Source organism: Astyanax mexicanus, chromosome 10 (assembly GCF_023375975.1).
Source record: "Astyanax mexicanus isolate ESR-SI-001 chromosome 10, AstMex3_surface, whole genome shotgun sequence".
Lineage (NCBI taxonomy): Eukaryota > Metazoa > Chordata > Actinopteri > Characiformes > Acestrorhamphidae > Astyanax > Astyanax mexicanus.
In genome coordinates, this window is record NC_064417.1 from 3,341,932 (window position 1) to 3,368,225 (window position 26,294).

Here is a 26,294-nt window from a genome sequence, read left to right on the forward strand (position 1 = left end):
AATTCAAGAGTTCAAGGGGATTCTCCAGTATAAAAGCATAGCTGTGATTAATTCTCTGGTTTTAAAAAGACTTTTCTGATAGGACTTTTCTCAAGAAGAAACTAAAGAAAAACAAGGCCCCAAGTTCTTGTGCTGCCTTTAGATCTAACCAAAAGATCCGGAAACTAACGCATCAAAGATGTCTGTTTCACTCATTTTTCCATTGTTTTTTCTTCTTTAGCTTAGTCAATTGACCCACTCACGCAATGACCAGTTCACACTTCACAATTTTAGCCCGGTTGTCCAGAGGCCAACTATTCAGAGGTCACTGTGAGTCAAGAACAGTGACAACCTTCAACCAATGGGATCAAATAAAGACAGAACCATGAGATGGTAAAGCAGCGAGTCCCGGGATTTGAACAGTTCCTTGGCCAATGCATTGGCGTCATAGTCTACTGAGCCACTGAAGCCTCAATGTAAGAGGATACTGGATCTTTTTGCGCTGAACCTACGGCGTAGCCTACGAGTTGCTGTCTACCCACCTCCCTGGAAATGTAACTATATGATGCAGACAGACTCAGCTGGTTTAAACTGCAGAACGACGCAGAGCTGTTGATATGCGCACACAGAAGTATAAACGCGCTCCACTGTGTAGCGCACTCTCGCTGGATACGCGTAGGCTAAGGCGTAGGTTCGATGCAGAAGTAAAAATTGGCCTTAAGACCATAGCTGTGAAAAATTCTACACTTTAAAATCACGTCGTAAAGTCATGAGATAGACCTATTTAAATATAATTTATTTCAGATTTTTTTTTTCCATTTTTCCTCCCGATTTGGCTATCCATTTGTCCCACCCTTTTATGCGTCCCCATCACCAGTGTCGCCTGTGACCCCAGGAGCACGCTCGGAGGAAAGCGCAGCAACTCGGTTTCAATACATCAGCTCACAGATGCCTCGTGCCGCCCGGCGCCACTTTGAGTGTGATCGTGAGAGAGCACCATCTACCCAACCGGAGGGAGCAAGGCCAATTGTGCTCACTCTGGAGCCAGCAGCTGATGGCAAGCTGCATGAACGGGATTCGAACCTGCAACCTGCAGTTCATGGTGGCAGCGCATTAGACAGCTGGCCAAGCCGTGCCACATAAGATAGATGTCACGTCTGGTGCTGTAGGCACTTCTTGTCCTTCCACACTGGTCTCCAACGGAGGTTGTCAGCCCAACAACTACAATACCCAGAATGCACCACCCGCTGACAACACACACACTGCTGATCACGTGACACCTCACCTGCCCCGGCCGGTTAGCCCTGAGTATTAGCCACTGTATAAAAACACTGCTCAGACGCCCTTCGGCGCCGCGTATTGCCTAGGTTTCGTCCGACATTACAAAGCGTTATTCTCTGTGATTATTTTCCGTGTATGACCTTGCTTTTGTTTTTTGACTACCGATTTTTGCCTTTGCCTTCGTTGTGGATTTTTTCGTGTATTACCCTGGACTGTTTATCGTTTATGTTTTTCGGATCATCCTTGATACTGCCTGCCTTGTGTATGACCATTGGATTGTTTATCGTTTCTGTTTTTGGATTGCCTCTGATACTGCTTACTTCGTGTATGACCACTGGACTGCCTCACTATCCTGTTAAGCTCTCCGCTCCCAGGTATACCTTTACTGGTGTTTTGTTTATACTGCTAATCTCATTCTCTGTACCCTGTGGGTTTTTAATAAAATCCTTGACTGGTTCCGCGAGTGTCTGTATTCTGTGCTCCACCAGTGACAGAATACGCGGCCTCACGTGAGCAGACAGCGATCTCTGACCAGTTGAAAACAGGGTTGATTAGCCAGGGACAACTTCTCGGTCAGCACCAACAAACCCTCGTTGGTGTGACTCACGCCGTTACCGAGCTAGCTAGCCAGCAAGCTAATCAGCAACAACAGCTAACTAGCATCCTCGACCACCTACAGGGATTAGCTTCGGCTAACGCTAGCTCTACTGCTAACCCTAGCTCCATGGCTAACACCAGGCCTCATAACCCCAGCACTTCTTCCTCCGGATTTTTTGTGTGCAAACCGGAGTTATATGACGGTGATCCGGTGAAGTGCAGCGGTTTTATTTTACAGTGCTCTGTTTACTTCAGTAACTCTCCAGTGACTACTGATCAAGCCAAGATAGGCTTTATTATCTCTCGTCTCTCCGGGAAAGCACTCGAGTGGGCCACTGCTGTATGGGATAGCATTTCGGTGGCTAGCTACACGGATTTTTTGGACACTTTCCGCTCTGTGTTTGATCACTCGCGTTACGGTCAATCTAATGGAGAGTTACTGCTCGCTCTTAAGCAAGGTCACAAGCCAGTCGCTACTTATGCTCTGGAGTTTCGGACGCTAGCTGCTGGCAGTGGATGGAATGATGCAGCGCTTCTTTCTGTGTTTAAAAACGGACTCAACCCGGACATTTTAAGAGAGTTAGCTTGCCGAGATGAAGCACTCACCCTGGATCAACTCATTGCTCTCTCTATTCGCCTGGATCAACTGCTATCTCGACGTCCCAAGTCCAGCACCCACGTAGCTTCTGTACCCCATCCACACGTCTCTGCCAGCGGTTTCAGTGGGTCTACATCTGCTCCGGAATCCACACCTGAACCCATGGACATCCAGAGGTCCAGACTGTCTGCTGCCGAACGCCAACGCCGCATTCGTCTCCATTTATGTCTCTACTGTGGAGAGAAGGGTCATCACAAAGCTGAGTGTGGTTTCCTGACCCGATCCATGAGGCCTCCTGCGACGGGAAAGCGCGTGGAAAGGGTCCCACGCGCCAACGTGGTTCGTAACTTGACTCCATGTCGTGATTCTAAAAGTTTTTCGCTACCTATGGTTTTATGTTCACCTACTGGTTCTTTTCCCGTTGCAGCACTCGTTGATTCCGGATCGGAGGGAAACTTCATAAGCATGGAGTTGGTGAAGGAGCACAACATCCCCACTAAGGAGCTCCGTCGCCCCATCTCTATCCACGCCGTTGATGGGAAATCGGTGCGCTCCAGACCTGTCACTCTCCAGACTGTACCACTCTCTCTCCAAGCCAGCGCTCTCCACCACGAGGAACTGTCGCTGTTCGTGCTTCCCAGCACGGAACACCCGCTGATTTTGGGCATGCCTTGGCTCAAGACGCACAACCCACTGATTTCCTGGCCTGAGGGGGACATTACGGTTTGGTCTGATTTCTGTTTTGAACATTGTTTAGCCCGTCCTGATATAGCCTTACAGTCCACCTCTATTGAAAGCCCTACAGTCGTAGATTCTCCCGTAGTTCCCCCTGAGTATTCCGATTATTTAGAGGTATTTAGCAAAGCTAATGCTACTAAGCTGCCACCACATCGCCCCTATGACTGTGCCATTGATCTTATTGAAGGTGCCACTCTGCCTAAGGCTAGAATATATCCCCTCACTCTTGATGAAGAGAAGGCTATGACTACTTATGTTGAGGAAGCTCTTGCACAGGGTTTCATTCGCCCATCTAAGTCTCCTGTAGGTTCGGGGTTCTTTTTTGTTAAGAAGAAGGATGGTGGTCTCCGTCCTTGTATTGATTACCGTGGTTTAAATGATATCACCAAGAAGTTCGCCTATCCACTCCCTCTCATCCCTAGTGCTCTTGAACAATTACGTGAGGCTAAGTACTTCACCAAGCTCGACTTGCGCAGTGCTTATAATCTCATTCGCATCCGTGAGGGGGATGAATGGAAGACTGCCTTTACTACCACCAATGGGCACTATGAGTACCTGGTAATGAGTTTTGGTCTAGCTAACGCACCGGCAGTCTTCCAGTCATTCATGAACGACATTTTTCGCGACATGATTAACAAGCATTTAGTCCTTTTTATAGATGACATTCTGATTTATTCACCAGACTTAGAATCCCACGTTCGTCATGTCCGCGCCGTACTCAAACGTTTGCTAGACAACAATTTGTATGCTAAAGCCGAGAAGTGTGAGTTCCATCTCCAACGGGTCACATTTCTCGGCTATGTCATCAGTCCCCAGGGCGTCCTCATGGACGATACTAAAGTTTCCGCAGTCACTAATTGGCCCGTTCCGCAGTCCATAAAAGACCTCCAACGTTTTTTGGGTTTTGCTAATTTTTATCGGAGGTTCATACGCAACTTTAGCAGTATTGCCGCTCCACTTACTGCATTGACTAAGGGGGCCGCCAAGGTGCTTAATTGGTCGCCCGCAGCAGAGGCTGCTTTTTCTAGGCTTAAGTCCGCGTTTGTTTCAGCTCCTATACTCGCTCATCCCAAACCCGATTTGCCCTTCGTGGTCGAGGTTGACGCTTCTGACTCTGGGGTGGGGGCCGTGTTATCACAGCGTAGTGGCTCTCCACCTAAACTTCATCCCATAGCCTTCTTTTCTAGAAAGATGTCTCCTGCAGAACGTAATTATGGCATAGGGGATAGGGAACTGTTAGCTGTCAAACTAGCTCTCGAGGAGTGGCGTCACTGGTTGGAGGGGTCCGCTCATCCTTTCACTGTTCTCACAGACCATAAGAACCTGGAGTATTTACGTAATGCTAAACGCCTCAACCCCCGCCAAGCACGCTGGTCACTGTTTTTCTCCAGGTTTAATTTTTCTATTTCGTTCCGACCCGGTAACCGTAACACCAAGGCGGATGCGCTGTCACGAATCTTCTGCACTCCTGACAGCGCATCTCAGTCCTCTGAGTGTGAGCGTATTCTACCCCCAGACGTTAAAATAGCAGCCATTCGCTGGGAATTGGATGATCTTATCCAGCAGGCTGCTGAACATTCACCTCCGCCTGAGGGTTGTCCACCTCAGAAAACGTTCGTTCCCTTGCAATATCGTGATCGTCTCATTAGCTGGGCCCACTCTTATCTCACGTCAGGTCATCCAGGTGTCACGCGCACTTTACAGTTAATTTCAGCTCGTTACTGGTGGGAGACCATGCGAGCTGACGTACACACCTTTGTAGTCTCTTGCTCGGTATGTGCTCAGTGCAAAACGCCAAAAACCCTTCCAGCCGGTAAGCTAGTTCCTCTACCCGTTCCAGAGCGACCCTGGTCTCATATCGCTGTAGATTTTGTCACGGACTTGCCCGAGTCCGAGGGGTACACTACCGTTCTCACGATTGTAGACAGGTTTTCTAGGGGGGTTAAGTTTATTCCTTTCCCTGCACTACCTACAGCTTTACAGACAGCTCAAGCCATCTACTCTCACATTTTTAGACACTTTGGTATCCCTGAAGATATTCTTTCTGATAGAGGCCCTCAGTTCACATCTAGAGTATGGAAAGCTTTCTTTGAGCACTTAGGGGTTCATGTGAGTCTTACCTCAGGGTTTCATCCCACTAGCAATGGGCAGTGTGAGCGTGTCAATCAGGAGCTTGGTAAGTTCCTCAGACTTTACTGTCACAAACATCCCTCCGACTGGTCTCAATTTCTTATATGGGCAGAAATTGCTCAAAACTCCCTCACTAACTCTACCTCTGGTCTCACTCCCTTCCAGTGCATTCTGGGGTTCCAACCTCCGTTAGCTCCGTGGACAGCCGTAGCTACTGAGGTTCCGGCAGTAGACGACTGGATGAAACGGAGTGAGCAGGTGTGGGAGGAAACTCATCAGCAGGTCTCGGATGCGTTACGCCAGTACAAGGAGAGGTCTGACAGACACCGAGGCAGTACCCCCCAATACCAACCCGGGGATCGGGTTTGGTTGTCTACACGGGACTTGAGGTTTGAGGGAGAGTGCAGGAAGTTGGTCCCTAAGTACATCGGTCCCTTTAAGGTGTTGTCCCAGGTTAACGAGGTTACCTATAAGATTGAGCTGCCAGCTCAATACCGTGTACACAACTCATTCCATGTGTCTCTTCTCAAGCCTCTTGTCCCAGGTCCGCTCACTGAGGGTACTCCAGATGACGTTCCGCCCGCAGCAGTGGAGGGGGAGGCCTCGTCTACGTATGCGGTGAAAGAGGTACTGGATTCTCGCAGGCGCGGTGGCGTACTCCAGTATCTGATCGACTGGGAGGGCTACGGCCCCGAGGAGCGTTGCTGGGTTGCTGCCGGTGACGTGCTGGACCCTGCTATACTGGCTGAGTTTCATGCCCGTTACCCGGGCAAGCCTGCTCCCAGACCCCGTGGGCGTCCCAAGCGCTCGCTGTCCTCGTCGGTTCCGGTGCGTCGGGGTTCCCGGTCTCGCAGCTCCCGCCTGTCCGGTACCTCTGTGGCGACTCCAGGTCCTCCTGCCGGTGCTCCCTGCTCGTCGGGTGGTCGTCGTCGTGGTCGTCCTCGTTCCCGTCCGACTCCTTCGGGGGAGGGTACTGTCACGTCTGGTGCTGTAGGCACTTCTTGTCCTTCCACACTGGTCTCCAACGGAGGTTGTCAGCCCAACAACTACAATACCCAGAATGCACCACCCGCTGACAACACACACACTGCTGATCACGTGACACCTCACCTGCCCCGGCCGGTTAGCCCTGAGTATTAGCCACTGTATAAAAACACTGCTCAGACGCCCTTCGGCGCCGCGTATTGCCTAGGTTTCGTCCGACATTACAAAGCGTTATTCTCTGTGATTATTTTCCGTGTATGACCTTGCTTTTGTTTTTTGACTACCGATTTTTGCCTTTGCCTTCGTTGTGGATTTTTTCGTGTATTACCCTGGACTGTTTATCGTTTATGTTTTTCGGATCATCCTTGATACTGCCTGCCTTGTGTATGACCATTGGATTGTTTATCGTTTCTGTTTTTGGATTGCCTCTGATACTGCTTACTTCGTGTATGACCACTGGACTGCCTCACTATCCTGTTAAGCTCTCCGCTCCCAGGTATACCTTTACTGGTGTTTTGTTTATACTGCTAATCTCATTCTCTGTACCCTGTGGGTTTTTAATAAAATCCTTGACTGGTTCCGCGAGTGTCTGTATTCTGTGCTCCACCATGACAATAGACTTTTTGTTGCAATTTTTCTTTTTTTTTTGCAAAAGAACATGTCTGTGAATGAGGCGCAATGTTCTCGTGCTGAGCCACCCAAAAAAGAGCCAAATATATATATATATATATATATATATATATATAAAAATAAAATAATAAAAACTACTTGGCCTAGCTTCACAGATTGTGAAGAGCTCACACTGTGCTCCTGCGCTCTGACCTCTACTCTACCTTCTCCTCCCCATCCTTTTGTACATCTTTGTACATTTACTGTCTTTCATCCCTGAAGACGATCCAGCACCACTGATAAACCACTCCAGACCTTCTTCCTTCAGTTCCATCTGCGGAGACACTTTTCTCACCTGGCTGCAGTTTAAGCTTTCCTGCAGCGCCGTACCTGACTAGCCCCCTTTGCTAACACTGTGACGCTAAGTGCAGGAGAGCAGGAGATGAGTGACTCTCTATGTGTCTGTCTCTCTGCTTAATCTACAGCCCTGATGAGATTTAGAACAGAGGACTTGCGGACTAGAGGACTATCTGAAAAACTGCAATTAATCGCACTTGTTCTGCTTAAGATGCAAGTTTCTACGTTGGATATTTACATGGAAATAAAATAATAAATGTAAGAAATGTAAAATGCAATTACATTCATAATATTGGTGTCAGTGTCAATTAAAATACGAGTATATACTTGTATGTTTAAAAGGAGATAAAGCCAACGTGGGGAGGTGGAATAAAGAATAAATGATGAATTGAATAAAGGAAGCTTTTTTTTTTTTTTGGTTGTAAGCATTTCTTAATCCGAAATTAAGAAAAGGGATATGAGCAGTGAACGCTGCACATACTGCACTCTTAGTGTGTAAACAGCGTGGAGCAGCAGAGACAGCGTTTGTTCATAGCAGTATATTATCTAGCTAATATATCAGATTAAGATGTGCCTAAACAAATCAGACGTTTAGCTTACTTAAAAAGAAGGGTAACACTTTTTAAAACAAGGCTCCATTATTAAGGGTTTAAAAATAGTATATTAATGGTTAGTAATTAGGTTATAAACCATTAATAAGCAGATACAACACATTAACAGGAAGGGTAACAGTGGCCAGTCATGTACCAACTATTCATTTAACAATAATAACATATTAAATGACTAAACAAACTTCCTATTTTAATTTATTACATATGTTTAAAAATCATTTTCACTGGTGTTCTTCCTATTTGTGTTGTACGTGCTTGTTAATGTTTTTTTAAAGAATTAATAACCAATAATAAACTGCTTTATAAACTATTTATAAACCCTTAATAAAGGAGCCTTATTTTAAAGTGGTACCCAAAGAAGAATATTTGATAGCTGGATCGGGGTGGTGGACATTACAGTGGAAGTTTGGTGATGTAATTAATTGCATTAAAAATATATTTATTTCAAATGAACTGCATGCATTAACCCTTTAATGTTGACAGCCCTAAATATATGTATATTCTTTCATTATGTTCCTCCACACACAAGCTAATCCATTGTGAATCCAAGCCCAAAGACCTGGGCAGACGCTCACAAGCTCACAAAGCTAAAAAGCTCTGATTGAGATCCAGCGTTGAGTTCCAGATGGGAGAACGTGCTCCTGATTAAGTGCAGCAGGGTAATAAACTGAGGATGAAATTGCGATTGAGATCGCTCTGAGATTTTCACAGCTTTTGTTTTCTTATGAACAGCCAGTGAGAGAGAGGGAGAGAGTGAGAGGAGAGGAGGAGGCTGATCTTTATCGCAAAAACAATGAGATGTTAATGGATCAGAAAGATTCTCTCTCTCTCTCTCTCTCTATTTCGAAAGTACAGCCCATTGAGGAATTGTTTGAGATGTGGTGTATATAAATGTGCTGATGCATTTATGATACGCTGACCTGTAAAGTGTCAATGCAAATGGCATGGCTGGTTAGCATATAGGCTAATCCAGGAAGCTAGCTATTACGCCATCCGCTACTTTCACCTTTCACTCACGCTTCATTTTCCTCCAAACTTGCGACACACCGTCACTGTGCTGAAGACATTCAGATGCTGTCTCTCTCTCTCTCTCTCTCTCTCTCTCTCTCTCTCTCTCTCGCACACTTATGCGTCTGCTCACACACATCTACACAGCTACACTAATGTTTATTTTCTCCATTAAAGCTCTCAGTTAACTCAGTATCTCTGCATATTATGATATTCTCATTTGAAAAGTATTAAACTCCATAAGATATATTATATCTGCTGCTGGATGTCTAGAATTTCCCCTCGGGGATCAATAAAGTATCTATCTATCTATCTATCTATCTATCTATCTATCTATCTATCTATCTATCTATCTATCTAGCTAGCTATCTAGCTAGCTATCTAGCTAGCTAGCTAGCTCTGAACCTTAATCACGCAACACTATTATTACTGTCCCTCCAAAAACTACAGAATTACCAGCATTTAATACATAATGAAATCAATAAACCTTAGTTACAATTAATCAGATAATTGTTGTAAAGATAATTGTGACATTTCTTAGTTTGCATATTTCATATTTAAATGGAAATGGGATTCATTTACTGCACTGACAAACTATTAGATTGGGACTATACATCCGCGGGTACTCAAAACCTTGGACTTGGACTCCCCAGTAAAAATATTCAGGCAATGTTAAGAGAATAATAGACAAAATCATAGTCAAAGCTATTTTTTTTGGGTGGGAAAAAAGGCTTTGAGGAAGCCATTACAATTATTCCACTAAAAAGTATGCTTTAACCATCTGGGGACGTCAATATTGTAATGTCTTTGTGAAGAAAAAGCACATTTAAAAAAGTGTCTCTCACCATGTCTAACTAGTGAATTTGTGCGTCCATCACACTTCCTTCCATCTGTAATCAGTAAATTGATGCGTCTGCCTACGTTTTGTGTGAAACTGATCAATGAACACTTAGAAAAAGCATTAAGGACTTCAAACAGATTTAAGTAGAAATAGTAAAAAGCCGATATATATAAAGCTCTGAAAAAAATAAAAGACCACTTAAAAATGATGAGTTTCTTTGATTTTACCAAATTGAAAACCTCTGGAATATAATCAAGAGGAAGATGGATGATCACAAGCCATCAAACCACCAAACTGAACTGCTTGAGTTTTTGCACCAGGAGTAAAGCAGCATAAAGTTATCCAAAAGCAGTGTGTAAGACTGGTGGAGGAGAAGATGATGCCAAGATGCATGATTAAAACTGTGATTAAAAACCAGGGTTATTGCACCAAATATTGATTTCTGAACTCTTAAAACTTTATAATTATATGGACTTGTTTCTTTGCATCATTTGAGGTCTAAAAGCTCTGCATCTTTTTTGTTGTTGTTATTTTGGCCGCTTCTCATTTTCCGCAAATAAATGCTCTAAATGATAATATTTTTATTTGGAATTTGGGAGAAATGTTGTCCGTATTGAGAGAAAAAGTCTTTACTGTAATACCTTCAAAATAAAATTAGACTTCAACATAAGCTTTACTAAACAGGTGAGACAGGTGAGAGAGTGTCTCTCTCCGTTTTCTGTCTCTCACCATGTCTAACTAGTGAAATTGTGAAATTGGTTTGTCCATCACTCTGCCTCTCATCTGTAATTGGTAGATTGATGCGTCTGCCTATGTTTTGTGTAAAGCTGATCGATGGACACTCAGAAAATCATTACAGACTTACTTAATTGTATAATTGTGGAATGACTTTAAATGCAGCCTTTCAAATTAACCTGCTGCTTCTTCTTCTTCTTCTTCTTCGTCTGCGAGGAAAAGAATCAGCACTGGGACGCAGCGGAAATCTCAAGCCTCCAGACGTGACTCACACATAATCTTAGCATGAGATGCTCTCAAAAGGGCAGAATCTACAGATTCAGAAAATGTTTAAACCATATTTCTGTGCTTTCCTGTTAAATACACAAAAAGATAAAAATAGAAGAAAGATGGAGTCTCTTATGGTGACTGTGGGATAATGAGAATACTCATGTCAACTGTTAAATAAATAAATGTTATTTAATTAATTATTGTGTTTTATTGTGTTATTTTTTTGTATTTGTATTTGTGTCTCAAAAAAAGTATCATATTTGTATCTGTATAGAAATGTTTTAAACGATACCTAGCTGTAAATATCACAAAGGTGGTTTTAATGTTATGGTTGATCTGTGTATATAGAAAGGGAAGTGTAATCAGACATTTTGTGATGAACTAAATTGATTCCCAAATAATTGCATTTTTATAGTTGATAGATGATATATTTAAAATTTAAAATATTTATAATGTATATATGCACATTTTAGAATGGCCAAAGAGTCTGGGATGCACATACTGTGGGTTTTCTGAACGCATTTTTCCCTCACAAACATAACAGCAGAATGTAAATATATGACAATACGAAGCTTCTTGCAGTGTGTCTGCAACACCTTGCAATTCACCATCAGCTCGACTGCAGAGAGTGCGGTATTTATGCATGAGCGTAATATAAATACTGTACAGACTGTACATGTAAAATCATTCACACAGGTTTGGAATCCAGTGCATATTTATTTATTTATTTTTGCATCTGTGTCCACTTCTATATAGCGAGATGCTGGGCGCAGTAACAGCGGCGGGTCATGGCGGGCTGGAGCTGAAATAGAGGTAAACTCTGCATGAACCTCCCTGGGCTGGAACACCTCCTTTTGGACTGTGAAACACCACAACCACCCACCCCCCACCCCCATCCCGCTCTTCCTCCACCCCCCCCCCGTCGACTGGCTGTGCTGCCAGCCCTCCTCTGCTCTGTTAGCGCTGATTTGTCAGCGGATCTCCGAGCCGCTATCTCTCCGCCGACTGGAGCGTCCTGTAGGATGTCTGCGCACTTACTTAAATCCAAACCAGATCTTCCAAATCGGCTTGTCAGCTTCAATCGGAGAGCAGCTGGAGTGGTTCCTGGCATTTTGAAGCCTGCATCATTAATCAGCTTTGTGGGGAAAAGGTGGGGAAGGTGGGGGTTCCGGTGGGCCGGTCTTTGAAGGCTAAAAAATTGAGAGCGAGGACGGAGCGACTGGAAATGCCGGGCCGTGTTTTGGCAGAGCGTATGCATGATTGATCCTGGTTCTTTTCTCTGACATTTCCAGTTAGAGTGATAACTTTCATAATAGGTGAAAGCACAAAAGGCTCGGGGACTTTGTTGTTCTGATGAAAAAGATTAAGGCATCAATAATGCATGGTGTCCGCTCACTTTGCCTACACGTGAGCGTGCACATGGAATGATGGAATGATGGACTGATGGAATGATGCACTGTAAGCCTGGATAAGCTGAATTTACTTTAAAACATTGGAGGAAACCAGGTGCCTTAAAAAAGTTAAGTAATGGGTAATGAAAACTTAAGTTAGCGTAACTTAGAACATCAAGTTGCGCATTGCTTAAGCAACACCTTAGCAACCACCTAGTAACACCTTAGCAACCGCCTAGCAACACCACAGCAACCACCACAGATACCATAGAAACACCTTAGCAAACACCTGGCAACACCTTAGCACCATCCTAGCAACTGCTTAGCAACCACCCCAGATGCCATAGCAACACCTTAGCAACCATGTAGCAACACCATAGCAACCACCCCACATGCCATAGAAACACCTTAGCAAACACCTGGCAACACCTTAGCAACCACCTAGCAACCGCTTAGCAACACCTTATCAACCACCCCAGATACCATAGCAACACCTTAGCAACCACCTATCAACACCTTAGCAACCACTTAGCAACTCCATAGCAACCACTCCAGATACCTTAGCGGCACCTTAGCAACCACCTAGCAACCACTTAGCAACACCTTAGCAACCACCCCAGATACCATAGCAACACCTTAGCAACCACCTAGCAACACCTTAGCAACAACCTAGCAACCACTTAGCAGCACCTTAGCAATCACCTAGCAACACCTTAGCAACACCTAAGCAACCACCATAGACACCATAGCAAGCGCCTAGCAACATCATAGCAATGACCATAGCGATCGGTGGGAATCATTTAGCTGCGCAACCATCCTGCGTTTCCTTCAGGAAATTCACTTTTCTAGTTTATTTTTGTTACACTGTAAAACCTTTTTTTAAGGCAGCTGTTTTGCGTGTATAACGTGTGGTTAAACACTGTACCCTGTGAATAAAGCTTAAATGAATGCAGTATTAGCATGTACAAACACTGCTATCCACCTGTACACCTCGACATGCTGTACGTAAGCAGTGAAACACAAACACAAACACATGCACAGAGACGGCGGCTCGCTGGTTTGCTGATAACGCCCCCCGCCGCCGTCGTTCAGGCGTGCACGGTGAACGGATTTGGTTTTCTAATACAAAGAGTACGCTCGGACATAAGGATATGATTATCTGTGGCGTTTTAGCGTGGTGCTGCTGTTTGTGTATTCCGGGCCCGGCGTTTCTCTCCCTCCGTTTTCCTGCGACCGCCGTCTCTCAAGGCAAAGCTGCCTGTGATTCGCATTCTGCATGGAGCTCGACACCAGGAGAGGTGAAGAGGCATATCCAATCCCCCCTCTCATTAGACACGACCCTGGCAGGTACCCAACGCAAACAAACTCCATCTCACACCAATTCCCCCTGCTCCGCTCCACCCGCCTCTCTCTCTCTCTCTCTCTCTCTCTCTCTCTCTCTCTCCCTCACTCTCTCCCTCACTCTCTGATTCCTTCTCTCGTTCTCACTCTGTATCTCTCACTCAATTTTCTACACTCTCTGATTACCTCTCTTTTTCTCTCTGACTCCCTCTCTCATTCTCACTCCCTCTTTCTCAATCCCTCCATTTTTCTACATTATTCTCTCTTATTCGCTCACTCTCAATCACTCTCTCTATCTCTCATTCTCATTCCCTCTCTCACTCCTTCCTTTTTTCTGCACTCTCCATCACTCTCTCTCTTTCTCTCCATTTTCTACACTCTGATTCCCTCACTCTCCCTCTCAGTCTCACTCCCTCTCTCTCTCTCCGATTCCTTCTCTCCTTCTCACTCTGTATCTCTCACTCAATTTTCTACACTCTCTGATTACCTCTCTTTTTCTCTCTGACTCCCTCTCTCATTCTCACTCCCTCTTCCTCACTCCCTTTCTCTGATTCCCTCTCTCTTCCATCTCTTTTTTCTCTCTCTGAATCCATCTCTTTCTCTCTCCATCTCACTCCCTCTCTCTTTCTCTCTCCCTCTCACTCCCTCTTTCTGATTCCCTCTTTCTTTCTCTCTTCATCTAATTCACTCTCTCTGATTCCCTCTCTCTTTCTCTCTCCACCTCACTCCTTCTCTCTGATTCCATTTCTTTCTCTCTCCCTCTTACTCCCTCTCTCTGATTCCCTCTCTTTCTCTCTCCCTCTCACTGATTCTCTCTCTCTTTCTCTACATCTCTCTGCTGGTTTCACTCTTATTCATGTTCTTTCCTTCTATCTATTTCCATCTTATTCTCTTTCTGCACCTACCTTCTTTCTGTTTATCTCCCAATCTTTCTGCAACTTTCCCCCTTTTCTCTCCCATAATCCTTCCCTATTTCTCTATTATTCATACATTTTTCTCTTGCTTTCTCTCTCTATATTCCCCCTTTTTGCATTGTATCTCTCCAAGCAGCCATCTCTTTCTCCCTCAACCTTTAAAACCTCTGTATTACGGAATTTCTTTATACTTTTAGCAGAGTCATCTAGAAATCACAGCCAATTTAAATCTTTTTGATGGCTGTTGCTGGACAGGACCCTACACCCATGATTCATGTGGGAGTGCAAACACACCAGACAGTTCAGGGACATCAGCACAGAGACATATTTTAGACTAGCTTTAAATCAGACATTTCATTCATTTCAGAATGTTAAAAGCAACTTTTAACATCCAGTCTGATCCAGCCATTTTTAGTCACTGCTGACATGTGATACTCGCGTGAATCATAGGGTAGTATAATAAGTATGGCACAGCAGAGACTCACAGTGTGAATACTGTAAGCCAAGCAATACAAATTACAAATTAATGTACTGAAACTGCATTATTTTACACCTTTATTTAATTATCTAACACTCTGGAGGAGCTAATTGTTTGGATATCTTATTGAATACTACTCACATTATTTTAAATTTGAGATTTAGCAATATTCGTTTTTTTTCCCTATTTGTCCTAGCATATATATATATATATATTTTTTTTTTTATTATTATTATTATTTTATTTTTTTATTGTGATATGTGGAAGGCTTTTATTGAACTTCTTTTTTTCTTTAAATATGCATTCCACTTATTTCAGACTTTTCCCTCTTTTTTTTCAATCTCACTACAATACATTCTTCCCTTTTTTCCCCTATATTTATCTGCCTCTCCTTCTCTCTTTCACTTTCTCTCTCTCCTCATTTGTCTCCCCATACTTCATGTCTATCTCCATCGTTCTCTCTTCATCTCCCTCCCTCCATCCCTCTCTCTCTCTCTCTCTCTCTCTCTCTCTCTCTCTCTCTTTATCTCTCTCTCTCTCCATCTCTCTCTCTCTCTCTCCATCTCTCTCTCTCTCTCTCTCTATAAGTGAGTGGAGTTTGGTGGAGTGTGAACAGAAGCAGTACACCTTTTTTTTTTTTTTTTTTTCTTTTTTCCGCAACATGCAAATGAGAGGTGCCCTTGAGGGTCTGAGGCACGAGCTGGGGTTTTTGTTTGTGTGCCGAACGTGAACTTTATTCTCTAATCTGCCGAAGCTCGTCGGATCGAGGTAAGTGCGCTTGACTGACTCTCTCCGCGCTCGCTCAACAAATTGGGTGGGAACTCTGGCGGAGCAATAAGACAAAGGCAGCCGGCTCGGGGACGGTCTCCAACGCGCAGTAACGAATAAAAGCCTCTCCGAGACTATTTACGCAAGGTGACAGGTGTTTTTCCACCCAGAATCAGCCGCTCGTTCCCGTCGCCTGTCTGGGGCGGACTGCAATAAATTAGCATAAATCCTAGCGGGCTGTAACGGAGGAAGGAAGGAGGGAAAAAGGCTCCTTACCTGATATCCCTAACCGATTTCCTGACAATGATCGTGCGAAGGTGGATTTGGCCCTTATCTAACTCAGCGCCTCTCAAACCATGACAGAAATGGCCCTGTGCCATCCGGCGAACCAAATTACCCGACTCATGTGGTATTCAGCTCACCGCCATCAAAATTCACTATTAAAATTCTTGGACATGATCTATAACAGCGCACTAACGATACCCGCTGCAGCACAGTGTCAGCAGTGTAGACACGGCGCAGCCATGCAAAAGCACAGAGAAACAACACAGTAAACAGAGACTTTCTATTTAGCTTGGTTGCACGCAAACATATTTATATACATATATGCTCTGGAAAAAAAATAAGAGACCTCTTATTTAGATTTTACCTAATTTTAAAACATCTGGAATATAATCAAGAGGAAGACAGATGATCACAAGCCATAAAACCGAGTAAGATGAACTGCTTGAATTTTTGCACCAGGAGTGTAAAGCATAAAGTTATCCAAAAGCAGTGTGTAAGACTGGTGGAGGAGAACATGACAGTGTCAGCAGTGTAGACACGGTGCAGACATGAGCCAAAAGCATAGAGAAACAACCCAGTAGACAGGGACTTTCTATTTAGCTTTGTTGCACGCAAACATATTTATATACATATATGCTCTGGAAAAAAAAAAGAGACCTCTTATTTAGATTTTACCTAATTTTAAAACATCTGATATATAATCAAGAGGAAGACGGATGATCAGAAGCCATAAAACAGATTAAGATAACCTGCTTGAATTTTTTTGCACCAGGAGTAAAGCAGCATAAATTTATCCAAAAGCAGTGTGTAAGACTGGTGGAGGAGAACATAAAGCCAGCATTCATTAAAAGAGAAATACATTACATACATACAATACATTAACAGAGAAACAACACAGTAAACAGCAACTTTCTATTTAGCCTTGTTGCATGCATACATATTTGGTGCGAACATGCAAACACTTCCTATGAACCCTGTATTCATAATGCCTTATGAATGCATTTATAATGCACTAGATGACATGCCTAATACCTTATAATGACTGTAATAAGGCTGTATAATAACTCATAAGTACTTCATAACACATTATAAACTACAATTATAAGGGGTTACAAAGAAATGGCTTATAATGCCTTATAATATATGTATATAAGAACGTTCTACAATGTAGTGTTGTACCAAAATATACCAAATCTGTGTTATAGTGCACTACAACACTACATTCTACAATGTTCTTATGAACAGATATTATAAGGTATTATAAGCCCTTTCTTTATAAACCCTTATACTTGTAGTTGTGTGTTATGAATCTCGCTGTAAGTACTTACTTAGTACTTGAGTTATTATACAGGCTTATTACAGTCATTATAAGGTATTATGCATGTCATATAATGCACTATGAATGCATTTATAATGCATTATGAAAGCAGGGTTCATAGAAAGTGTTACCACATATTTATATACAGCTCTGGAAAAAGAATTAACAGACCGCTTATTCAGATTTTATCTAATTGAAATCATCTGAGTAAAGGCATAAGAGCACCAGGAGTAAAGCAGCATAAAGTTATCCAAAAGCAGTGTGTAAGACTGGTGGAGGAGGAGAACATGATGCCAAGATGCATAAAAAAATCTGTGATTAAAAACCAACCAGGGTTATTCTACAAACTATTGATTTCTGAACTTTATTAAAACTTTATGAATATGAACTTTTCATTTCAGCTCATCGCCATCAGATTTCACTATTAAAATTATTGGACATGATCTATAATAGCGCACTAATGATACTCGCTGCAGCACAAGTGTCAGCAGTGTAGACACGGCGCAGCCATGCAAAAGCACAGAGAAACAACAGAGAAAAAAGAGAGTATTCATTCCTACAGCAGAGAGAACCAGACGTAGCCTGGAACCATCCAAACGCCTGAACAAAAGACAGTATAAGAAAAATCTCAATCTTTTGAATTCTCTCAGATCCGAAGCCGTATCTCCGCGCTGCTTTGAATATTGTATAAGACCTGTTTTTAACATTTTCCTTTATTTCATCTCCCACTCCCAGGCCTATTCAAGTGCAACGACGCAGCTCAATTCCCGAGCATCTCCTGAGCATCTCGCCTCCATCAAAAAATACAGCTCAGATCCCTTAAGCAGCGCAAAAACACCCGACAGTCAGTGAGCTCTGAGTTCTGAGATCAGATTTATAGCTGATATCGCCCAGGTGAAAGCAGCTGTTCATCTGCAGCACATACCCCACACTCTGAGGCCATTTCGCAGGGAAAACACTGATTTGCGCCACACTACTTTAAAAGCACTCTGCAGTGTGCATGATGTCAATCATATAACAAGTGCGGATTTCTGCGGAAAAAAAAATAAAAAAAAAAACAACACAGAATACAGAGAAACACTGAGCAACCAGTGTATTACTCACCTGTGAGTGGAGTTTTTTTTTATTTTCCTTTTCCTCAATTTTCTCCTCCAGCCCTTTCCCTTCCCACTCACTCCACAGATCTACTTTTTTAACATGATGCTACCAGAGCTGAGAGGGTGGAGGGTGCAGGCTAATGTGTTTTTAATTTAAGATAACTGATTGGAAATTGGAGGTTGATCGGATTGGAGTTTGTGGTTGTGTATTAATTTAGAGCGATATTTTTTAACAACAGGTAAAATCCCATATACTAATTTAAACATACTGTATTTTTCAGACAAGATTTTAACCCTTGTGTGGTTTTCATATTTTTGCTACTCGTTTACTTTGTTACTTGTATTTAATTCAGCAAAATTAAGCAATTTTACATTAAAATGCTTTACACATGCTTGCTTCACCTAAATTGCAAGCAATATAAACAGCTTACATGGATAATATTTGCCCTTTATCTTTCTTATGTTACATTTCTTTCAAAAAGTGCTACTCTTTTTTTATTAGTTTTTTTTTAATAAAATGTAAAAGAAAATGAATTTAACTCAAGATATGAGTAGAGAATTTGTTTAGTTTCAAATTTACAAATGAAGCAATGTTTATTAGCCCTTGGCCAAACATACTGTATGTAATATAAATGTGTGTGTGTGTGGGGGGGGGGGGGGTGGGGGGGGTGTACAGTGTATGTTTATCGAAAATGTGTTTTGATATATGTTTTTCACAAAAAATGAGCCAATGCCAATGAGTTTGAGTTAGAAAAAATATTTTTTTAGTATCATTTGATGAAAACTGAAAACGGGACCCACAGACCCGAACACCACACAAGGGTTAAAGCACATAAAGCGCCACTAGTAAAGTTGCCTACATCGAAGTATCAAAGTGAGCATGGGTGTCGCCATGTTTCCCCCCTTCTAATTGGGAAGATGAAGGATTCCTCTCCTCAAAACTGTTTAATTGGGTAAGTAAAGCACTTCTATTTATTTTACACTGAGCTTAGATTTATAATATTTTGTCTAAGGGTGAGTTTTCAGTGAAGTTTCTCCAGCACTAAGGCTGGGTGCAGCAGCATTAGCATTAGCCGCTAACTGCAGCACTAGAGGGACGTAAGTGCTGCCTGATAGCGCTAGACTGAGTGCTAACTCTGAGTGCTCCAGTAACTAAGGGTACTATCACCTTAGTGGTTTGCCCCACGTAGCTTGTTTTAGCACAGGATACACACAGAGAGAGCTAGCACTGTGGTTAGCAGCTAATGCTAATGCTGCTGCAGCCAGCCTTAGTGCTGGAAAAAAATCACCCTTATAAATAAGTAGCTATACTGGCACATTTAATTTTGGGGATTTTAAGTGCACATTAAAGTCCGACAAATATGATGTATAATGTAATTTTCTTTAAGATATCTAACTATCTTTTCTATCACTTTTATCCAAAAAAAATAATAATATTAACTATCAGACCCCCAAAAAAATATGTTGGCAGTGCAAATGGACTGATCAGTGTTTTTTCAAATTCCAATTATATTCCAATTAAATTCCAATTATATTCCTTCAGCTTGATCGGCCAATAATCGAGGGCAGGGATGGATGTCACATGCATCATCCTGCGAGTCTTCTATAATGTGTTGTGCATTGTCTCTACATAAAAAATCTACTTTACTTTTTAAATCATCCTCATTAAAAATGCTGTGAAACCCTGGCTGAGCTCCATCTAAGAAAATCTGTAAATTCCTGTAGCTACAGAGCCAGATCAAGAAGTGATATTTATATAAACTCTATTAATTTGAACGTGATTTTCTTTTGCTTGTAAACTGTTGCTGCAGCTGAAACAACTTGCTCTTATGTATAGCTATTAAAAGCTGTGCCGCGAGCTCTGCTGTGTTGCTGTGCTAATAGCTAATCACTGCATAGGAGTATCCAGTTAGTGGGGATAAAAGTCGGTACTTTGCTATCTCCACAAGTCGTGTTAGATTTACACATTCTACAATTCTACGTTCTAGCTAGTTCCTCTAGCGGCTAAATGAGGACCTGCAGCTTCCTGTGAACAAGGAGCCTTTACATTGACCCAAAATAACCTACAATAACAGAATTTTCTGCATGAATTAACTCCTGAATATGATCAGATTAGATCAGGATTGGTTAAATTAGAGGATTATCGCAGATTGCACATTTTGGCTACAAATGACAAATGAAAGCCATCACAGAAAGCCAGAGCTCACTCATGAAAGGGTTAACTGGCATTTTAGATCCACGTCTTTGTCTTTCACAACACCGGCACCACTACTGACTAAGGGGTTATTTATGTTGCCATGGAGATGTCACTGCCAATCATTCTGCAATCTGACATGCGTCTCACAGCTCTGAGTGGGCTGCAGCTTGCAACCTTTAGAGCATTTAGCTATTTAATAATATATTCTAAAAATATGTGTTAAATATATCACTGTAAAACATTTATCATATTATATATCTTTAATATTAAAATGCATGTTCATTCATTATTAAAAGTAGCCAGTAGACATGGTCTTTCTATTTAGCTGTGTTGTATGCAGATATATTTATATACAGCTCTGAAAAATGATGAGTTTCTTTGATTTTACCAAATTGAAAACCTCTGGAATATAATCAAGAGGAAGATGGATGATCACAAGCCATCAAACCCATTAAAGCTGAACTACCTGAATATTTGCACCAGGAGTAAAGCAGCATAAAGTTATCCAAAAGCAGCAGTGTGTAAGACTGGTGGAGGAGGAGAACATGATGCCAAGATGCATGAAAAAAACTGTGATTAAAATCAAGGGTTATTCCAGCAAATATTGATTTCTGAACTCTTAAAACTTTATGAATACGAACTTGTTTTCTAGCGGTTAGCAGCTAACAGCGCCCGACAGCGCTACTCTGAGATACCCTGAATGTTCTGGTAAGCCAGGGCGATATTAGCTAGCGGTTTGTCCCATGTAGCTTGTTTTAACATGGTAAACACGCAGCGTACAGTCCGATATACTAGCCTTAGCGTTAGTAGGTTAGTGGGTAATGCTAATGCTGCTCCAGCAGTGCTAGCCAGGGTTAGCAGGAGGCTACAGCCAATAATACTCACTTCTGAACGCCCATATACTTAGTGCTTAGCGCGGTTAGCGGATATCAATGATACTGAAAAGTTTTTTTGTGAAAATTAAAGTGTTTTAAGTGCACCTTTTATTGCAAAAAATACGGTTGATAAAATTAAGGCCCTAGATGGTAGGATGGCAAGAAGAAAAATGAATGAATTTTTTGCAAATTTTAAATTGCATCGCACTTTTAAATGTAATTTTTGAATAAGTATTGAAATCCTTACAATTCCTTAAAGAAAATAACCGTATATTCTTAATCTAATTTATATAATAACGAATATACAGTTTTATTACAGTTTTAAGAGCCTTATGTTCACTGCTCTTTGCATAACGTACATAAAAACAGCAGCAGCCTCAACAATTTGCGAATTATCCGCCAACTTCACCGGTCAAGGAATTCTATACCAGAACATCCTGGTATTTAACAAGCAGGAACCTCGAAAAGAGAAGAACCCCAAAGCCAGCACTCACCATTCTCACCATCGGACTTCCTCTCTTGCTCCGTGTCGGTCAGAGAGAGCACAGAGTTGGCACGGCTGGAGAGACAGGAACTCTGCTCTGACTTCACTTCCTGCATCCACAGGTGAAGCACGTGATTGGGCGAAGGGTCCACCTCCCCCTCCTCGTCCACGTCCGATCCCGGCCCCAGCGAGTAGCTGAGCTTAGGGCCGCTGCGAAGTTCCTCCGGAAAGCTTCCGCTCCCCATCTGGACTGGCTTGCTAAACTCCAGCTCTGCGATGAAAAAAAAAAAGTGAAAAAAGTAAAAAAAAGAGGGGTTAGTGAAGATTTAAATAGAAAAAAAAAAAAAACACCAGCATGGGACACACTGGTGACAGCACGTTCCTGCTTTGAGGTGTCACTACTATTGACGCATCTGCTGGTGCTACTCCGGAGATGAAGAGGAGAATGTCTCAATGGCTTTATTCAGCCCAGAGGAAAAAGGAAGTTTCAGTTAAGACAAATAGACTCAAGGAAACGTTATTGAGTTTACTGTACAGTTTTGCTGAAAAAAAAAAAAAAATCAATATACTAAACGCAGCTGCTTTGATTAAACAGAATGCCATTAGCTATTTCTTTTTTTTTATAACTTGTGCTTCTTATGCCCCATTTAATTGGATGTGATTATGTTACTTGGGGAGGTGGAGCACCAATGGTCATTTGCACTCTTGTCTAGAACTTGGCTGTCTAGAACTGTGACTGTGATCTAGATCAGCGTTTCTCAACCTTTTTTCTATCACGACACCCTTTAAATATATGCGAGATGTCAAGGCACCCCAGTCAAGGCACCCCAGGGTTGCTGGCGCAGTACTTCAGGTGAGAACGAGGGGTGTTGCTGGCGGAATATGAAATAAAATAGCGCGTCACAATTAGCGCAATTAGCGAGAAACCTGCTGACTTTTCAAACGAGTGAAATACTCTGCTACACTCACTGCTGAACTACCACTGGATGAAGAAGTTAATGGCTCTAATTCAGAGTTATCTGAATCTGCAATCTTCTTTTTAAAAAACGTTCCATGCTAGCCTGAGTGCTTCACACAACTCTCGCAGTGCATCGCGTGGGGGACAAAAACTTTACAGTGTGTCCCAATTTAGGGGCTGCATCCTTCAGAGGCTGTATTCGAAGACAGATTGCGTCACAGCTGCGCAGTAATACACCGCCTCTGTGGGTCGCATCCTTCAGAGTATGCCTGTGAATTGGGACACACCCCGACACGAGCTGAAAAGGAAATATGCACGTGAGGCGCAATATTTTGAAGGCACCCCCGATGAAGCCAGACGGCACCCTGGTTGAGAAACACTGATCTAGATGACCGTATTTTACGGACTATAAGGTGCACCATATTATAAGGCACTATCAATTAACGTCTATTTTGTGATCCATTTTCATACATAAGGTGCACAAGATTATAAGGTGCATATTAAGCGACAATAGTAAGAACCAAAAGGTTGTTGCGCAGAAATCTACACAGATTTCTCTCCTGAAAACTGTTTATTTGGGTGAGTAAAGTGCCTCCGCTTATGTATAATAAGCTGAGATTTCCACTATTTTCAACAGCACAGTTAGCAGTAATGTTAGCTGCGGTTAGCAGTGCTAAGCACTGGTAAACGTCGCCCGAAGGCGCTACTCTGAGGAACCCTGATTGTTCCGGTAAGCCAGGGTGTTATAAACTAACGGTTTGTCTCATGGTGAAAGAGCTAGCTCTGAAGCTAGCAGCTAATGCCAATACTGCTCCAGCCTTGGTGAAACCTGGAGAAACTTCACTGAAACTCCTTTATAATGCTGAACTTCAGCAAAATGGCTTTACTGACTACTCAGAGGTGCATAAATCAAGTAGCCACTCCCATCTCAGTCATTTATGCAGATACTGTATGTTGTATCCAATGCAAATCAGTGAACTATTTTAAAAATGCACTACCCCCTCATGTTGAGGAGTAAAACTAATACCACTCAAATATATCTTTAGAAATACAGAAATATAAAAAGGCTATCGCAGTGGAATCCAACACGATTGTAAAAGAAAAAAAAAAGGTATAAAAGACAAGTCAACTACTTGAACTCTATCTAGGCTTACAGTATATTTAGCGGTGACTCTCAAGACTTGTATTTAGACACTATTACCGAGTCACACTTTTTTTTCTTAACAAAACTCTGGAATACTAAGAATTTCAGACCAGTGTAAGAGACGAGAACTAATGCATCGACCCACATGTGCTTAAAAACGTCCTTTATGAAAAAGCAGTGAATAAAGCCAGGTCCATTTGTCCTCTAAAGCTCAGCGCTATCTCAGAAAATGCTCAGAATGTTCTGCTACTTGTCACACATCCAGATTTCCACACTTGACTATACCGACAGCCGTGAACTGAACACATTGTCCCAGAACGCTTTAGAAAAAATGAGACATGACTTATTTAAGCACTTGAATTGGCTTGACTTGCCTACTCAAGATAGTTATGCTATAACCTATAGAAGAACTCGATAAACAGCGGACAGTACGTTCCATTCTTTTTTTTAGAATCTTATTTTTTTGAAACATCATTTTGAAAATAAAGTCTTTTCTAAAAACTTTACTTTTGCCATGCCAATTATCAGTTATGACAATAGTTTATATAGTTTAATTTCTATGCTTACAGAATATTTTATACATGTACTTGCAGGTAATGTTTATACCGATGCCATTTTCACTGATTTTTAATACGTCTCCATTTTTCTAGGCTGACTCTAGAAGATGTAATACAAAACACACTGTGTTAGGCGACTAGAGTACTAAGGCACTGCCACTATATTCGGGAGATTGCTGGTTCAAATCCCAGTCATGCAGCTTGCCATCAGCTGCCGGAGCCCCGAGAGAGGGTAGATGGCACCCTTATCACCCCTAGAGTGACATTGATCATCACAAGGTCATCCAAGTGCGCTGTGATACTACTCTGCAATGTCGGCAATGTTGCATCAGCAGCATATCCAAAAGCAGTGTGTAAGACTGGTGGAGGAGAACATGATGCCAAGATGCATGTAAACTGATTAAAAATAATAATAATAATAATTCTGAACTCTTAAAATCAATCGTATCAATATAAACTTCATTTCTTTGCATTATTTGAGGTCTGAAAGCTCTGCATTTTTTTTTTCATTTCAGCCATTTCTCTTTTTTTTTTTTGCAAATAAATGCTCTAAATGACCATATTTTCATTTGGAATTTGAAAGAAATGTTGTCTGTAGTTTAACGAATAAAACAACAATGTTAATTTTACTAAAATATAAACCTATAAATAGCAAAATCAGATAAACTGATTCAGAAACTGAAGTGCTCTCTTAATTTTTTTCTTCTTCCAGAGCTGTACATTCAGCCTGAATGCATTATTCTGATTACTATGGCAGCATAGCATCTCGAAGCAAAATCAAATCACCAGCCCCAGCGTCCGCTTCATCTGCTAAAGGTGCTTGTTTGTAACGTCAATACTTTCTCATCTCGTGTCCCCGGCTCCCCCTGGGACCCTGGCTCAAGTGGAATTTAAGAGGGCACCCTGACACAAGTCACCCTGGTGGCTGCTGCGGGTCCTGGCGAGGATATTAAGCACCGCTCGGAAACATCTGTCTTTAGCGCGAGCTCCCTGAACCAGGATGCGCAGAGCGCGAGCCGGGAGCATCGTTAAAATAGCATGTTAGCCTTCCTATTCATAATTCATCCTTTTAAATGTTGGACTCCAGCGCACTTGAGTGGAAAGGGTCGCATGGGTTCCACTCCGCTAGAAGTAATGGGCTCAGGTTGAAGAGAAAAGGCTGATCCGTTCTGGGCCACATGTAACACTGATACTAATGCAGCCGGATGGATTTGCAGGTGGAAACCAGTCGACTGAATCACATTTCCACCAGACTAATGTGCTCCTCAAAAAAAGGATCTGCTCAAATCTTTATCTCCATGTTAATGTTACTGATTCACTTCATCACAGGGCTCAAAAACCTGGAAGTGGTGACGTTCCAATGTGTGATTAGAAGAACAGAAGGCAGGAGTAGGAGGACAAGAAACAAGAAAGCCACTTCATTGTGCAAACTGGTTTCATTCACACTTCCTGGTACAGAGAGCATGACTACACTTGACAGTTTTGTTCTCTACAGGGCATTATCTCATTTTTGTGGACAATAATATTGAGAAAAACAATGTTCAGTATGAAGTTACATGGATCTATGTGACATTTTTCCCTTTAACCCTACTCTTACCTTCAAATTTACAGATTTGTACTTAAAAGAGTACAAAGCTCGTCGCTGGGGCTGTACGTTTCATTAAGGTACAAAAAAGTACCTTTCAGTGAAAGTCCTTTTTTGTACCCATGGTTTTTGTGCCAGTAAAGATTATAAAGATTATAAACATT

The 26,294-nt window shown here is 42.2% G+C and overlaps 1 protein-coding gene across 1 annotated transcript in view; it reads right to left on the reverse strand.

Moving 5' to 3' along the window:
• The window catches only part of LOC103038474 (teneurin-1), a 382,057-nt gene that overhangs the window by 280,026 nt on the left and 75,737 nt on the right, over positions 1-26,294 (reverse strand). The window contains exon 4 of the mRNA XM_049484363.1: positions 21,897-22,157. Coding sequence (XP_049340320.1) covers positions 21,897-22,157 — 261 coding nt within the window. The remainder of the gene's footprint in view (positions 1-21,896; positions 22,158-26,294) is intronic.